Below are 19,119 nucleotides of genomic sequence, written 5' to 3'. Positions count from 1 at the left end.
TCCTTAATTAACTGAATGAACATTGTCCTAGGGGGAAATGCCATAATATGCTCTTGATCTTCTTCAAACAACTGTGCCACTTTATCGGCAGCAGGATCCCATGCTGCCATTGTGTTAGCAGTGGCTAAGTGTAGCCGAGCCGCAGATCTTTCCAAAAGAATTATGTCATGTAAATAGTCCAACCAGACAGAAGAAAACGAGACAGATGGCTCCACCCAACCTTTCTGGATAGTTTTCTTGGCTGCTGTCATCCCTGCCAGGAGAAGCCTCCTAGATTGTAATGGCAATGCTAACTGAGAGTCATCAGCCAGCAGAAGTAACTCAGGAGTGAGGGGCACAACTGCCCCCACTAGAGAACCCATAGTAGATGCAACAAGCCAAACAAAACAGACTTTCCTCTCAAACACCCACACGACCAGCAAAAGCTGCAGCTTTTTATACATGTGACCATCTCCGGATTAGCAATAAATTAATCCATCCGAAGATGGTCACATTGCACACTAGTGGGATGGGGCTTTGACCCCATCCACGCTGCCAAACAATAACAAACAAAACCGCTCGTTTTTAAATAAATACAAAATACATTCAAATCATACCAATACATACAGTTTTTAACCCCAAACAAATACATTCCTTTTTTAAATCATAATACACTATTTACAATGTAATTTACACGAAATAACCTCTTTAAATACACCCCACAATAATACATTTAACAGCAGGGCTTTGCCCTGCCCCACTGTTTACATGCAAGGCTCTGCTCTGCCCTGTTACAAAGCTAGACAGAGTTTTATTTTTATTTTGGAGGAAAATATACAACTGAAAATTAAAGTCATATACGCTGCCAGCAGATGCCATGCAAATTTACCCCAAATCCTGATCCACCATCCTAAATCCTTGACCTCTTTCAAGTCAGACTACCAAGGGTGCAGGATTGTCTGATGTGGACTATATTGGGGGTACTATTTTGGAGAGAAATCAACAAAAAAAACAGAAAGTAGACCACATCAAAACAAGGGCAACAATTCAGGTAATATAGCCATTAAATGTATTTGTCTAAATGCTAGAAGTCTCAGAAACAAAATGGTAGAACTTGAAGCTACTGCACTAACAAGTAACTACGATGTGATAGGTGTTACAAAAACGTGGTTATCTGAGAGTAATGGAGACGAATATAATATTAGTGGGTATACACTATATAGTAAAGACAGGCAGGACAGAAGAGGCGGAGGGGTAGCGCTATACATCAAAAATAGTCTTGAAGCTCAGGTGTTAAATCTGGAAGAAAAAAACAACACCGAATCAATATGGGTCAGAATAATGGGCATAATAATAGGGGCATGCTATAGACCACCAAATTCAGGCACCAAGCAAAATAATCTGTTATACAATGATATTAGAAATGTGTTTAGCAAAGGAGAAGCCATATTAATGCAAGATTTCAACTTCCCCCATTTAAAATGGGAAAACCCGGTGGGGAGCACGACGGACGAAATAGAAATGGTGGAAATGACAAATGACTGCTTCCTAACGCAATTTGTCAAGGCACCGACTAGAGGGGAGGCATGCCTTGATTTAGTCTTTTCAAATAACAAAGACAGAATAACAAACAGAGGCCAGAGAACCATTGGCAAACTCAGACCACAACATGGTCTCATTTGAAGTGCTTTTTAAAACCCCAAAAGTAATGACTAAAGCTAAGTTTTACAATTTTAAAAAGGCAAACTATGAAGGAATGAAACAGAGACTAACAGAAGTAGATTGGAGTAAAATAGAGAAAACATCCACGGAAAAAGGATGGCAGTTTTTTTTTTTTTAAATGTAGTTCTAGAGGTGCAAAACAATTACATTCCATAAGTAGACAAATCTAAATATAAAACAAAATTGCCAAAATGGCTTAATAATCAATTAAAAAAATATTCAGAGAAAAGGCACTTTACAGAGCATTTAAAAGGCACCCAGAACAAAGTACACAGAAAGAGTACTTTGAACTACAAACACAAGTTAAAAAGGAAGTTAGAAAGGCCAAGAGAGAGAATGAAATGAGCATTGTTAAGAGGGCTAAAACCAACTCCCAAAAGTTTTTCCAATATTATAACAGCAAGAGAACATTCAAAGAGGTGGTAAAATGTCTAGAAATACAAATGGCAAAATCATAGATGAAGAATAGCAAATATATTAAATGATTACTTTTCACAAGTTTTTACAAAGGAGGATACGGGCAACATCCCAATCCTATCCAGTTTTAAATAACTTTAGCATAACAGAGGCAGAAGTGTTAAAGGGACTAAGAGCTCTTAAAATAAACAAATCCCCTGGGCCGGATGAGATCCTCTCAGTGGTACTCAGATGCTGTGTTTACACAGCCACCTCAGACCTGAGCCGACTCAGGTCCGGATTGCGGGGATTCTTATCATTTTTTCACGTAGCATTTACACTGCTTTTGTGCAATACTTGCTCGGTGACATCATAATGACTACTGAAGGGGTGACGAGTTTTCCCCTCCTCAAACCAGAAAGGCGAAAGAGGCAGAGTGGTATTACAAAAAAACAATACAGGGTCGTGTTCATATTGCGGGGACTCATCTTAAAAAATATATACTTATCTTGCAGTCTACGAGAAAAATGGTTATTCGTTTAGACAGTGTTTGACACAACATAGTGGTTCCTGACCCATTTGTTATGTGAAGAATTTCACCTTGAGTAAGATAAGTAAATTTGCTGTTTATTACTGCAATAATAAAGACCCTTTTGTTTTCAAAAGAACTGTATTCTGTTTCTTCACTAATATTATCTGACCTTGTATGTATATGTATATATATATATATATATATATATATACAGCTCTGGAAAAAATTAAGAGACCACTGCAAAATTATCAGTTTCTCTGGTTTTACTATTTATAGGTATGTGTTTGGATAAAATGAACATTTTTTTTTATTCTATAAACTACTGACAACATTTCTCCCAAATTCCAAATAAAAATATTGTCAGAGCATTTATTTGCAGAAAATGACAACTGCTCAAAATAACAAAAAAGATGCCGTGTTGTCAGACCTCGAATAATGCAAAGAAAATAAGTTCATATTCATTTTTAAACAACACAATAGTAATGTTTTAACTTAGGAAGAGTTCAGAAATCAATATTTGGTGGAATAACCCTGATTTTCAAGCACAGCTTTCATGCGTCTTGGCATGCTCTCCACCAGTCTTTCACATTGATGGTGGGTGACTTTATGCCACTCCTGGCGCAAAAATTCAAGCAGCTCGGCTTTGTTTGATGGCTTGTGACCATCCATCTTCCTCTTGATCACATTCCAGAGGTTTTCAATGGAGTTCAGGTCTGGAGATTGGGCTGGCCATGACAGGGTCTTGATCTGGTGGTCCTCCATCCACACCTTGATTGACCTGGCTGTGTGGCATGGAGCATTGTCCTGCTGGAAAAACCAATCCTCAGAGTTGGGGAACACTGTCAGAGCAGAAGGAAGCAGTTTTCTTCCAGGACAACCTTGTACAACCAAGTGACTTGCTCAGGGTCACACAATGAGTCAGTGGCTGAGGTGGGATTTGAACCGGGGACCTCCTCGTTACAAGCCCTTTTCTTTAACCACTGGACCACACAGCCCTTGCGATGGCTTTGGTACACTTACCAATGTGGTAATGACTACATTTCGTACTTGAAAGGGAACATTATGTTATTATCATAACCCTGGTTCCCTGAATTAGAAATGGAACCATTTGTGAACTGCATTAGAATTCAGGTAACCCTACTACATAATTCAGAAAACCCAGAAAGTGCATTGCTGTGAGGTTGGTTGAAGCCCCACATATGTATTAATGAACAACATCACTATTATAGGCACACTTTTGTTTGGTGAGGGCATTATTATAATATAGTTATAGACATTTCTTTTAACATTATCAATATTTTATCTAGAGGTATAATAATACACTGAAGTGACAATAAGATAACCATCACAATATACGCAATATCTCTTATATGAGATAGAAAGATCAGGTATTCACATCAATTGTAATTAAAATCATTATTAAATAACTATTAGATATTGTAAGTATTTGGTCATGTATCACAATTCACACATATAATATAGGAATTGGTAATAATACCCCTAATATTAACAAATGCATATTTGTTGCGTGACACTAAAATGTATAAACCTGCTGTTTTATTGTCATATTTTCACTATATTGAGACAGAATCAATAAATCACACTAGTTAGAAAACAGCAAGAAAAAAAATATTGTATGTTTTTGTTCCAGATTTGGTTTTACACAAACAACATCCTCAAAGAAGCGGGCATGGAAAGTAATCAGATCCCTTACATTACCTTGATCACTGGTGGTGTTGAGATCCTTGCAGCTGTAGTCTCCGTAAGTGAACTTTGATTTTGGATATTTCTTGAGTTTATAAGTAACCTATGTATTTCAGATCTGTTACAGAGACATAGATGTAGAATTGCAAATCAGTGACAGGAAACGGGACACAATACTAATGGCTTCTTTAAACTCAAACAGAGAGTATTGTAAACATAAAAAGAAATAAGTCCTCAAGTCCCTTTATTCTCTAGATGCTCCTAAACTTCTGAGTTCAATGCTCCTAAACTTCTGAGTTCATAACTGGTCTGGGCAGTGCACCTCGTTAAATTGTATAAATGATGTATACTGACAACACAATGTATAATTTACAGAATGGCAGCATTCTGCATAGCAAGTAGGCATCTGTATTGAGACATATATTTTTTTCGATGCTTAAAAATTGTAAAAGCTCAACACCATTTCTATCTCCCGTAGCCCCTTTGAGAAACACTGACAAATTGTTACCGAGAGATTGTATCTAACCAATTGTCAGAGGTATACAAATAAGCTGTGTACCCTACATAAGACATCAGTGGCGTACACCGTCTATTTACACGTCCCGTTATGGCTACAGTTCTTTTTTTTTTTTTCAATGGGTCTCTTTGGATATTGCAATTCCTCCTAGTGTCACACTAAATTGGTTATGATCGGGGACACATAAGGCATATCAGAATGTATGGCATAACGGTGTCTGTATAGCAAGGGACTCCTGTACTAAAGATTGCTGGATTAAAATAATATGTACTTCTTAATGCAGATCAGCTATTTGCAAATACAAGGTTCTGTGGCTGAAAAAATATGGCAGGAGATAGCTGATCAGGTTAATGTGGTTGGTACTGTAAAAAGGGAGATCATATACTGGCAGAATCTCTGGCATGATGAACGACAGATTGTAAACACAACTGTGGGGTCTTCCCACTCTTCTGTGGATATTGTTCCGAGATATCTCCCTCCTCTTGATGTACAGTCCACACAAGCACACCGAAGCCTGGCGTTTTCGTAGAACAACGAATAGGCTACAAACACGTGATCTAAATGGTTTCCAACGAGTAAGTAGTCCATCCTGTTCAGATGAGTTAACGATGCAATGGTTTTCATTGACCACAATACTGCTAATTATAACTTGTCCATCGGTTGAACATACATTCATCTAACTGCTCCTGCTTCCTTTTGAATGCAAATGAAATATCCCCCACCAAGCAACAGTATCCCTCCTTGCTCTTGTATGGTTAGAGCGATATCCTGTCCTATACTGGAGGATTGAACAGAAAACAGGGATCACAATCCTTATGCTTTGAAGGTTTTCTTCACAAAAGCATTTTGAAAAACATGTCTGCTTTGTATTCTACTTTTATACTATTAATATAATTAAAAGCAACACGACATCTGTTTTTTTTTTCATTAAGTTCTCCTCAGAAAACAAATCCAAACAGAAAAGCTTTAGTCTGGCATCATGCAAGCAAAGCACCTGCCACTGGGTAGCTTATGCAATTGGGAATCTTGAGGGACATCTATTAATATAATTGGATATAGCTAAACACTCAATCCTGGCAACACAGCCTCACTCATTTATTTTAAAATATGCAATGTCTCTATGGCTACCAGTAGTGTCACTAAGTTCAGTTGAGTCCTGTAGAGTATAATAGAACAAATAGGTTTATGGACCCATGAGCGATCGATTTAGGTTTCCAGAGTTGGTTATTCCAGAAAAAAAAACTGTGCTAATGGCACTTTGGAATAAATGGCTCTGTGAATTCCCTCCAGTAGATTTTTTAGAAATGTAATCACACACACTGTTTATTTATTTATTTATTTATTTATGAAATGTTTTGATTGTGTAGTCTACATACAACCTTACTACTAGAGAAATATAAATAATGTCATCTGTATTCTCCACTTACAGAAGAGAGAGATGGTATTTGCCCTTCCAATGTCAAACATGCAGTGCATTGAGAAAGTCCACCAGCTGGTAAACCTGTCATTGACTGGCATGTACAGAATATAAATATTTTTTGTAACCTTCCAATGCTGTACTATAAAAACTTGGACATACTTAAATTGAAGCAGTTTACATTTAGAAAGAAAGTATAAAATCAGGTAACAAATAATATGTGTGCACTGTTTAGTGAGTAATATTGGGACACTGCTTGGTTAAAACACTAACTTGTAATTTCAACATGCATGCTTTTCATATTGCATCTTGGTAAATTGAGGTTTAATTACATAGTGTCTGCACTAGCTGGTGGTGAAGATGATGTTATTTTCCAACAGGTCCTTTCAGAGGCCTCCAAAAGATAGAATAGAAACATGTCGCTGGTGTATTAGTTACAGTAACCTTTAATAAATGTTTCAGAAAGGAGACAACCACCAAAGATTGATTTGACCGATTATTTGTTGCGTTTGACAGAGGACCAAGAAGTTATCTACTTTTTGGCCCGTGGCCTTGTCCATTGGATGATTATGCCTGATGACAGCTAATCCCAGCGGGCAGGACAAGTGGCACTCTGGGCCATGTTCCACCGCCCAATGTACTGACTGACTGTGATGTAATGTTTATTGATTAATGACAGTTAGCCAGCAGCAGGATCAGTGGCACTCTGGGCCACCTTCCCCCGTTGGTTGGCTAACTGTGATGTAATGATTATGATATTTATTGCCAGTGGCAGGATAAGTGGCACTCGGGCGACGTTGCCCCCCTCCCCATTCGTAGGCTGGCTGAACTGTGATGTAATGATTAAGATAGTTATTGTCAGCGGCAGAATAATTGGCACTCGGGCGACATTACCCCCCCCCCCCCCATTCGTGGGCTGGCTGAACTGTGATGTAAGTGGCACTCAAGCGACGTTGGCCCCCCCTCCATTCGTGGGCTGGCTGGACTGTGATGTAATGATTGCTAATGAATGACAGCTATAACCAGCGACAGGATAAGTGGCACTCGGGCGACAGGTATTTCCAAAATGTGACAAGTGGATTGTGTGTAAATTTGTTACCTTTCATATATATATATATATATATATATATATATATATATATATATATATATATATATATATATATATAGTGCCTCTCAAAAGTATTCACCCCCCTTGGACTTTTCCACATTTTTCCAAATTCCACAACATGGAATCAAAATGGATTTAATTTGGAGGTTTTGCCACTGATCAACACAAAAAGTGTCCACAATGTCAAAGTGAAAAATAAAATCTACAAATTGTTCTAAATTAATTACAAATATAAAACAGAAAATTGGTTGCATAAGTATTCACCCCCTTTGCTATGACACACCTACGCTCTGGTGCAACCAATTGTCTTTAGAAGTCACATAATTAGTTGAATGGAGTCCACCTGTGTGCAATTAAGGTGTTTCACATGATTTCAAGTTAAATACACCTGTCTCTGGGAGGTCCCACAGTTGGTTAGTACATTTCCTAACAAAAACTACATCATGAAGACGAAGGAACATTCAAAGCAAATCCGGAATATGGTTCTTCAAAAGCACCAGTCAGGGGTAGGATATAAGAACATTTCCAAGGCACTGACTATCCCCCGGAGCACAGTAAAGTCCATTATTAAGAAATGGAGAGAATATGGCACAACTGTGAATCTGTCTAGAACAGGCTGTCCTCAAAAACTGAGTATCCGGTCGAGAAGGGCACTAGTCAGGGAAGCCACCAGGAGGCCTATGGCAACTCTAAAGGAGTTACAGTCTTCCACGGCTGAGCTGGGAGACACTGTGGATACGGCAACAATAGCCCGGGTGCTTCACAAAACTGGCCTTTATGGGGGAGTGGCAAAAAGAAAACCATTGTTGAAATCTTGGCTAGAGTTTGCCAGAAGGCATGTGGGAGACTCTGAGACCAAGTGGAAGAAGATTCTATGGTCTGATGAGACCAAAATAGAGCTTTTTGGCCTCAACGCGAAGCGCTATGTTTGGCACAAGCCTAACACCGCATATCATCCTGAGAACACCATCCCTACCGTGAAGCATGGTGGTGGCAGCATCATGCTATGGGGATGCTTCTCTGCGTCAGGGCCTGGAAAGCTTGTGAAGATAGAGGGCAAAATGGATACAGCAAAGTACAGAGAAATCCTGGAGGAAAACTTGCTGAAGTCTGCAAGAGACCTGGGACGGGAGAAGATTCATCTTCCAGCAGGACAATGACCCCAAACATACAGCCAAAGCCACACTGGAGTGGCTTAAAAACAAAAAGGTCAATGTCCTGGAGTGGCCCAGTCAAAGCCTGGACCTCAATCCAATTGAGAATATGTGGAAAGAGTTGAAAATTGCTGTTCACCAAAGGTCCCCATCCAACTTGACGGAGCTTGAGCAATTTTGCAAAGAAGAATGGGCAAAAATTGCAGTGTCATGGCTGTAATTGCTGCCAAAGGTGCCTCTACCAAATATTGACTCAAGGGGATGAATACTTATGTAATCAATTATTTTCTGTTTTGTATTTGTAATTAATTTAGAATAATTTGTAGATTTTATTTTTCACTTTGACATTATGGACTTTTTTGTGTTGATCAGTGGCAAAAACTCCTAATTAAATCCATTTTGATTCCATGTTGTAACACAGTAATATGTGGAAAAGTCCAAGGGGGGTGAATACTTTTGAGAGCCACTGTGTGTGTATATATATATATATATATATATATATATATATATATATATATAATGATTTCCATTACACGAGAGTAGATGTTAAAACTTCATGCTGATTTGAACTCGGCCCTCGCCAAGATAAGCACCAACTAAGACGTAGCTTTACAGTAAACTAATGTGTCTCCATCCATTTACGTTTCCTTCCATATGATGATGTAGATATCCTTCTGTCTGGTGTTAATGGCTGAAGTGTAATGCTGGCTCCAGGGATTAGCTTATTTTGCCTCCCTGGCGCATCAGCACACACAACGGCTGCGATGCTGGCTCCGGGGATCAACAACAGTGCGGCCTCCCCAGCGCATCAGCATGACAACCGTCTGGATTGAGCTAAGTAGGGTACATCTCTAGGGTTTTCAAGTGGGCACCTTCCATCCTCAGTGTTTCGTCAACTAGCCCACGACACCTCAAGAGGGCTCGACGGTGATTCTGGCGTCCCAGCATCACCCCCCTCCGTCCCCCACTCAACTCAGCCCAGCTTACTTACCTGAACATCAGCGTTTCTTTCTTTCTATTGAGCTTGAGATCCCCAGCCAGAATCTTTCTGTCTCAACCACAGCCAGTTGCTGCTCCTCTCTGCTGCTTCAGATAAGTTCTTCACTGTGCGACGCAACTCTTGGCCACTGAATCCGACTTCTCTGAGAAACTGGGTTGTAGAGTGTGCCACAAATCCTCGACAACCCACCTCCACTGGGTAAACCCGAACTCTCCATCCTCGCTGTTCCGCTTCAGTGGCTAGTTGAGCATACCGCAGTTTCTTCCTCTCATAGGCCTCATCTACAGCATCCTCCCATGGCACTGTTAACTCTACCAGGTGAACAAGGCGTGCTGATCCAGACCATAAGACAATGTCTGGTCGAAGGTTAGTGGTGGCAATCTCAGGTGGAAAAATAAGCCGTTGACCAACATCTGCCAGCATTTTCCAGTCTCTAGCAGCTTCCAGTTGTCCTGGGCGAGGCTTGGTTTTAACACCTTTTCTTGGTGGTTGCTCTCCTGGACGGAGGAATGTTGTCTTTTGTGTGTAATGCTTTGATGGAACTGGTGGCAACTTATTGATCATGTTACGCTTGTCTTCCAATGCTAAGGCCAAACATCGCAGCACCTGGTCATGGCGCCAAGTAAACCGTCCTTGGATAAGAGCCACCTTACATCCTGTCAAAATGTGCCTTAATGTTGCAGGTGATGAACACAAAGGACATGAGGGATCCTCTCCTACCCAGAGGTTTAGGTTCTGTGGTGATGGGAGAACATCATATGTTGACCTGATGAGGAAACTGATCCTGCTCTGTTCCATTGACCATAGGTCTTGCCAGCCAATCTTGCGTTGTTCCACACTCTCCCATCTCATCCATTCTCCCTGCTTGGCCTGGGAAATGGCCTTTATACACCTCATCCTCTCCTTCTGCTTTTGCACCTCGTTGACTACCAGCTTCCTCCTTTGAGCTGGGGCTGCCTTGTGCCATGTAGGAGGAGCTGAACTGAAACCAAGACCCCCTCTTCCATGCTGAACTTGCCCCATGATATCACCAATTCGAAGGGCAGCCTTTGCATCTTCCACAGCTTTCTTTGCCGCCCACTTTCTTCCAGTTTTCAACACAGGTGCTGCCTCCCTTACGCATTTATCGCGTGACTCTACTAATGTCATTTCCAGTCTGACCTTGGCGCACTTAAACTCCTCGGTTAGAGCAGAGACTGGTAGCTGCAGTATTCCTTTACCATAAAGTCCCACTCTGCTGAGGCAGCGTGGAACTCCCAACCATTTCCTGATGTATGAACTGATTAAAGCTTCCAGCTTCTCTACTGTTGTCAAAGAAACCTCATACACAGTCAGTGGCCACAGCAACCTCGGCAGTAGACTGAACTGAAAGCACCAGAGTTTTAGTTTGCCTGGTAGAGCGCTGCTGTCTATGGTCTTCAACCCTTCCACTGCTTGTTGTCTAACTTCTCCCACATGAACTGTGTCCTTTAGATCCCCGTCGTACCATCTCCCAAGACTCTTCACTGGCTTCTCTGACACTGTTGGTATTATTATTATTATTATTATTATTATTATTATTATTATTATTATTATTATTATTATTATTTATTTCTTAGCAGACGCCCTTATCCAGGGCGACTTACAATTGTTACAAGATATCACATTATTTGTACATACAATTCCCCATTTATACATTTGGGTTTTTACTGGAGCAATCTAGGTAAAGTACCTTGCTCAAGGGTACAGCAGCAGTGTCCCTGACCGGGGATTGAACCCACGACCCTCCGGTCAAGAGTCCAGAGCCCTAACCACTACTTCACACTCCACAATGGTATTGCCTCACCACTAATGAAGAATGTTTTATCTACTACTTTGCCTTTAATTATAGAGATGCTCCTTGATTTAGTGGGCTTGAATTGCATTCGTGCCCATTCAATGTTATTGGTTAATTTTCCCAATAACCGATTAGTGCAGGCTACTGTTGTAGTCATGGTTGTCATGTCATCCATGTATGATCGAATTGGTGGTAGTCGCATTCCAGAAGCCAAGCGCTCTCCTCCTACTACCCATATATATATAAATCTTCCAACAAAAAATGGCAGTTATGTATTCAAAGTATTATATCCTGTAGATACTGTAAAAACATTTAAAAAAAGGAAGATGTTTTATTAAATGTGATTTGTGCAACGTTTTCAGTTACCCTTTAGAGGTGGATTTTATACGGTAACTGAATGAATGATTTATAGGACACATTCTCTAATATCTTCCTTGGAAAGATTAGAAACTTGTTTGCTGTGCAGCCTCTCTAAATTAAGCTGGGGAAATCTGCTTCTCTCCGAGCAGTTTCATGAAAACAGCATCCTCCACCCAAGAGACAAAAAGACACAAACCATCAGAATAAATCTCTCACTTCAGGAAACGTGTGGGTTGGTTGTGTTAAGAGTTTGGGTGAAGTTTATATACAGAACATATTTACCAAAGTATTGCACAGTTGCAGGTTTCAACACATTAGTGGCTGTTAAAAACATCACAGTAGTGGTTGACAAGGTACCATAAATAAATGTGGAAGTCATAATGTGCTGCATTGCAATGGATGTCACTGGAGTGTTTGCATGATCAAACACAGAGCATTTAAAATTTATAAATTGTCCAAAGTTTTCTGCATAGTATATATTTCTTCATTTAAAATGAAGCTTTTAATATAAATTTCCACTTTAGGTAGTGCTCGTGGAAAGTGTTTGATTAAAGTTTCCATTATTTCTTCATTAATGAGGCCACTAATTTCCTGTCAATACTTTCCCATCAATAAATTAACTCTGAACTTTGATTTAATTCTATGAATGATCCATCTAGTAACGTGTTAGTGCTGTGGTTTTCTAACTAAGGCCCATTATTCATAAACAGAAATTGCTTGCATGGGATTTTCTTGGGTGTTTAATAATTTATACATTGAGGGTATTCTTGTTTCCTGAGAATGAGTGTCGTATGTGTAATTTTTTGATCTGGTTTAAATGAATGAGCCATAAATTAAAAGCTAATCTGATACCTGGACCTTTTGTATTGGATTAATTGTTAATGAATGTAAAAAAAACATGTAAATAAAATTCTAAGGTAATGAGAAACCCTTTTCTTTAAAGTTTATTTAACTGTTTATATGTCCTTCTAAAGGCCAAATGTATTAGGACAGTTGTCTGTTCAGCGATGTACTGTATATTTCTAATACATTGTGTTTTGTGGGGTCACAAACCACATAAAGTTTTACCTGAAGCTGAAAGTTGAGTTTCAAAAGTAAGAAAAAAGTGAGTAAGCAAGTAAGTATTTCTTAAAATACTCAAATCCAACTAAATTATAACTAAGAAATGAGTATGGGGTGCCATGTGTTAAAAAAAAAAAAAAAAGCATTAACTTAAATCTTGTATTTTTTCCCCAGATTTATAAATGTTATGAAAATAAATATCTTTGTACATTCAGATATAATTTAGAAATCTTAAAATATTTTGCAACTTTTCACATTTAAATGCTAAATCTTTATTTTAAAAATAAATATATATTTTGTTATTAAATATTTCTTTTGAGAATCAAGATCTAGCTGTTCGCCAATAGATCTGGATTTTGAGAAATATTTAACTAAATCTTAAATCTCTAAAAAGGTTTAACATTTAGCTAAATATTGAACTAAATCTTAAATCTTTTAACAGGATTTAACATTTAGCTAAATATTTAACTGGCCAGCTAAATCTGGAGTTTGTATGCAAATGAGCTCTGTCCGCTTTGTGCTTTCACGCAATTTGATTGGCTCTTGTAACGTTTAAATTTGCATATTCCCAATTACCCATTATTCTCTATTCATTGCTTTCATTCCACTTAACTCGAAAGCGACTTGTTTTTACTTACTCTCTTGAGCTTTTCATAAGTCAAAGTATGTGTTGTGCTTTACGTCAGCATTCTTAGGAGGGGGAGGTGAAAAACTGTTTATCCACGGTCTTAGGTCAGGTTCATGTTCAGACAGACATCATGGCCGTTTCCACTAATTGACATGAAATTATCGAACATGCAGTTGCTGCTGGTGTAAAGGCCACCATACACAGGGTGATTTTTGTCGTCCAGTGAGAGAATGGCAGAAGGTGGACTGCCGGTGTTACACAGATTTCTGTATTCCCTTAGATATGACGTCTGCGTAGATCAAGATTGCCATACGTGAACGTTTGATGTTTCTGAACATTATTTACATGTAATAAAATTTGAATGTGTTTTAAAAGAAAAATACAGTTTTCTGAGGTTATTTAATCAAGGGTTTCGTGTATTCAGCAACGCAGGAGGCTGAGCGTACTGTAGAAAATCAGTTGTGTTAAATGTGCTGTTTTATTTTGCTACAGAATTAGTTTGGTCTTGTTTTCAATATTTGTTGCAAACTGCATATACACACACACACAGCATATGGACTATAGTAGCATATCCCAATAGAAAATTATAGCAGATCGGCATACAATGTATTTTTTTTTTTTTAAGTGTGTGCCGTGTGAGACGTGTAGTGGAAACGACTGAGACAGAGAATAACCGAAACAAATTAAGAGAAATACTAATTTAAAGGGTTTTATTATTTTGGAGTGGGCAGTGGCTGACAGCGGTTCTTTATTGTAAAACAATTAATAAACTGTCAATTTCTGTCAAGACCCTGCTTGTGTGACTCTGCTTTATTTTCCCACAACGCAGTGCACCATTATCTGTTATATTAATTGTGCACGAAGTAGGACTAAGGTAAAAAAAAAAAAAAAAAAAAGTGAGCTAAAACCATTTAGTTTCAATTTCAAATCATCTTTTTTTTTTTTTTTCAGTGTACAGTAATGTGAACAACACATCACAATGCATTTTTTGTTACCGGTAGCCTATATGCTAAAGTATAAAGAAAGTGTGCTATAGCTATAGATATTTATTTGAGTTTATGTACTTATTTATTTCAAATAAATGTAGCACTTATGTGTGTGTTTTTTAAACCGGGCATGTTTTTGGACAACCTATCTGTCTCCTGACATGTCTGGTTTAGCGAGGGACGGACTATACCTTTTTTAAATGTAATTTCAAAATGTATTTTCTAATAGAGATTGACTGGTAGGTCTGTCCGGCCTGGGCTTTTCACATCTAAATATCAAAACCTCACCTGACATGCTAATCTCAGCGGCAATCTCTTCAATTGCCTTGCTCCTTTCATTTTTTATCATGATACTCTTTCTTTTTCGTATACAAACATGGATATTTCTCAGAGAGAGCTATCAATTTCTCAGTGTACTCCCATTGCCACGTAACTACAGACACCATTTCTCCAAGTTGTTATGGGTAATCGGGAAATATGCAAAATATTAAATCTTGTTAAGGATTTAATATCTAATCAAATATTTAGCTAAATGTTAAATCTTGTTAAGGATTTAATATTTAATTAAATATTTAGCTAAATGTTACATCTTGTTAAGGATTTAATATCTAATCAAATATTTAGCTAAATGTTACATCTTGTTAAGGATTTAATATCTAATTAAATATTTAGCTAAATGTTACATCTTTTTAGAGATTTAAGATTTAGTTAAATATATAAATTCACAAAATCCAGATTTATTTGCGAACAGCTAAATCTTGATTCTCAAAATAAATATTTAATAACAACATATATATATATATATATATATATATATATATATATATATATATATATATATATATATATTTATATTTAAAATTAGCATTTAAATGTTGAAAAGTTCCTAAATATTTTAAGATTTATAAAATATTTTTATAAAAAAATATATATTCATTTTCACAACATTTATAAATCTGGGGAATAAATACCAGATGTAAGTTAAATACAAGACATATTTTATATAATATTAACACTTTTTTTTACACATGACACCCCAGCAGGCACAATAAGTTGTGAACACACACCCGCTGTGATTCATTAAGAGACTTATTTTCTCCATTCCAAATAGGAGTTAATTAATGACTAAATATATGTATTATTCTCAATGTTAACTTTTAAATATATTTAAATAAATAAACACTGGTTCTACAGTGTTTGTCCTTAAGTGCTTCATGCTCTGTTCCTTGTCTCTGCTTTGATTTTTTTTCCTGCATGATAGATTTCCCACTGACATCAATCAATCAATGGATCTTTATTTTATATAGCGCCTTTCATAGTGGACCAACATCACAAAGCGCTTTACAAGATACAGTAAGAAGACAACAAGTGGGTCTTGAGAGTTGATCTAAAGCAAGTGATGGTGGGAGCATCATGCACCAAAACTGGGAGAGAGTTCCAGAGAATCAGAGCCATGAAGCTAAACGAGCATTCTCCAAGTGTGGTGCACTTTTGCTTGGGGATAACAAGCAGGCCAGAGTCGGAGGACCTCTGCTTGCGGGCAGGGACATAGCGGGTCAGCAGGACCTGTGTGATGAAGGGCATTGTAGGTGAGCAGGAGAGTTTTGAAAGTAATCCTGAACTTTACAGGTAGCCAGTGCAGCAGGGCAAGATGGGGGGTGATGTGTTCATGTTTCTTACATCTGGTAAGGATCCTGACAGCAGCATTCTTAACTAGCTGCAGTCGGTTTATGGCGCGTGCCAGGAGACCACCATAGAGAGAGTTGCAGTAGTCGAGTAGAGAGGAGACAAATGCATGACAGAGTAGAAGGAAGATTTGACCACGGAGGAGATGTGGACATCAAAGGAGAGGTTGCTGTTAAGAAGTACACCAAGGCTTCGTACTGTGAGGGAAGGCAGCAGCAGACAGTTTCCGAGGCTCAGGGTAGCTGTATTGAGATTCTTAAGTTGAGTTTTAGATCCTACTCGAAGGAGTTCAGATTTGCTAGTGTTGAGCTGAAGAAAATTGGCAGACATCCAGGCCTTGATGTCGAATGCAAGCCGAGAGCCGGACCATGGCAGAGGGGCTTCCAGGGTCGAGTTTTAAGTAGAGCTGGGTATAAGACAACCTCCAAACTTGCGGCATGCAGACAAGCAATCAAAGTTTGAGGATGTACCATGGGCAGTTTTGATCTTACTTGACCGTTCTGGTTGTAAGTGTGGCAACTGTGTCGATAATCTGAGTAAGGGTGGCGTTGTAGAGGGTAACCACATCGTCAACCAAAGACGGGAGAGTACCAGTTAGAGGGGATGAAGAGACACATTCCAAGAGTTTAAAAGGATTCAGCAGATTCTTGGGATGGAAGGAGATAACAGTATCAGTAGCGGTGGAAGGAGAAGGGAGATTAATATTAACAGTGATTAAGAAATGGTCAGAGAGAGAGATATCTCAGACAGAGAGATTGGAGAGGTCAAGACCCCTGATGATGAGCAGATCCAGGGTGTGTCCACAGGTGTGAGTGGGGACGTTGACAGATTGAGAGAGCCCAAGACAGTCCAAGAGCGTGTTGAAGTCGGTCACTAGGGGGGAGGAAGGCAAGTCAACATGAATGTTGAAGTCACCTAGGAGTAGGATTGTGTCAGTAGAAGTGCAGACGAGGGAGAGGAATTCTGAAAACTCTGCAATAAAAGCAGAGAAGATCAAGATTGGCATCAGTTATAAGTTCACTGAGAAGCATAGATTTGTTAGTCAGAGAACGACAATTGAAAAAGGAGATTTTCAAATTTGTAGCAGGCAGCGTAGGGGGAGAAGGAGTTAGTAATGGTATCTGCAGCAGGTACTTACCAGTGTTCATTCTAGGAGAGGAGAAAGAGTGAGCATGCTTTGTCAAGGGGATCTAGATGTTAGGTAACAGAGTGGGAATGAGGCCTCTAGTAGCCATTGGGAGAGGTTTGGAAAAGGTCCTCGCTCCACCTGTCCTCGCTGTGACTGCCACAGCTCAGACTGCCCTTGGACGTGTGGCCCTTAGACTGGCTGGCGCTTAGAACGGCTGGCGTTCTAAGACACTGTTTGCCAATTTATACTGTCCTGCAGGTCTAGAGCTGGTCCAGTTTACACGCTATCTAAATTAATTTCAATCTACCACAGCTCTGAACACTTTAGAAAAGTAATTACTTCAACCAGCTGATGTAGTTACATCAGCAAACAAGCATTCATATTTACTTACCAAACAAATTCAAATTTGTTTTTATTATTGGACTTGCAGAGTGCATGTCTAATAATGTTTATTTATTTTAACATGATGCTTTCTGCTGCCCACCATCCACTGTAAGATGTACTAATTCATCAATCCAACAGTACCCAAAAGCATATAGCTAGGCTATGTCACATTTAAAACATAACATCTCTATGAAGAGTCTACAATAGTCTCTTTCATTACCTCTCCTTTGTCTCTGTGGATAGAATCCAATAATTATTTGCTTCAATTTGTAGGTAGGACAAAAACTGTCCTTTTCTTATAGTACTTATAAAAATGGAAAGGTAATTTCAGTGCTAATAAACAGTCCTATAGAGATTTATAGCTGGACAAGGTTTACAAAAATGATATGAACTATGTATAGCCTGTTACAAACATAACTTTTGAAGGACTGTGTATGGGGTGACTTTTAAAAGAACAAATGTGTGGTGTCTGGATTCTGGGCACATCGTCGGTGACGACTTCACCTCACCTTGCTACACAGGTTTGCTACGTTTCCATCTGCCAGACAGATTGACTTAAAAGCGATTTGTAATTAGACTTCATTCATTTCTATTGGCAGTCAATCGAGATTAAATCTGTTTCAATTGGCATCTGTATGCCTGTGGCAAAGTGGTTAACAGTGTGCAGGTGCAGGTGATCAATAATCAGACAAACAACAATAATCCAGGTGCAATGACAATAATAATGTTAATGAAGCAATACTGTGGCTTGTATTGCTTATTTATAACCCGCGGGTTTGCCCCGAAATAATAACAGTCCTGTTTCAGTTCACCCACATGTAACACATACACAAACACAAACACAAACACCAGCACACAGTGCATGCTCTAGTGCTCGTGGTGAATACAGTTCTTTAGTGACAACAAAAGTGCAGTGTTGTTGATCCGGGTTTAGTGCTGGCCTTTGGCGACAGCTCCGGATTGTGTTAGCCATCCAAATAATTACAAACAGTATTATTAACGACAAACCAAAACAAACAAAACACTCACATTTCACAATACAGGTTCTCCTTCTGGTAATTTAACGTAACCATTCACAAAAGAACAGATCACATCACTACATCCCCTTTTTATAATGTCGCCCATGACCCCTTGGTCAACGAGCACATCTGCTCCTCCAATCCGTGGATGCCACGCCATTTCCCGTCCGGGTCACTGAGTTCGTATGCCGTAGCTTTGCCCACTTTCTAGATGACCGACTCCCACCTAACCCTGGGAATAAACTGTCGTGCCATTTAGCCCAGGGTACTCTGTTCCCTTTATGCAGCTGCCTCGCAGGTCGGGAGGGAGCTCTAACACCAAGAATCATTCGATCTCTGTCACAATGCCGCAGTTAGGATTGCTGTCTGGAAGAACTCGATCTCTTCAACTCACTCTGAAGGAGAAAGATACCAAATGAGCACCCGATTCAAAGGCTTAAATAAATTTCACTGCGGAAAATATGTAGGCTATGAATATATTATACTGTTATTGAAATGGTAAAATCCATAAATAGCA

General features: G+C 38.9%; 1 protein-coding gene across 6 annotated transcripts in view; it reads left to right on the top strand.

Moving 5' to 3' along the window:
• Positions 1–19,119, top strand: part of slc2a9l2 (solute carrier family 2 member 9, like 2) — a 146,428-nt gene that overhangs the window by 84,355 nt on the left and 42,954 nt on the right. For all 6 annotated transcript variants that reach the window (XM_059005555.1, XM_034910307.2, XM_034013335.3 and 3 more), the window contains exon 9: positions 4,281–4,391. In XM_059005555.1, coding sequence (XP_058861538.1) covers positions 4,281–4,391 — 111 coding nt within the window. The remainder of the gene's footprint in view (positions 1–4,280; positions 4,392–19,119) is intronic.

This window comes from Acipenser ruthenus, chromosome 2 (genome assembly GCF_902713425.1).
Source record: "Acipenser ruthenus chromosome 2, fAciRut3.2 maternal haplotype, whole genome shotgun sequence".
Taxonomy (NCBI): Eukaryota; Metazoa; Chordata; class Actinopteri; order Acipenseriformes; family Acipenseridae; genus Acipenser; species Acipenser ruthenus.
This window is presented reverse-complemented; position numbering and strand designations above follow the sequence as displayed.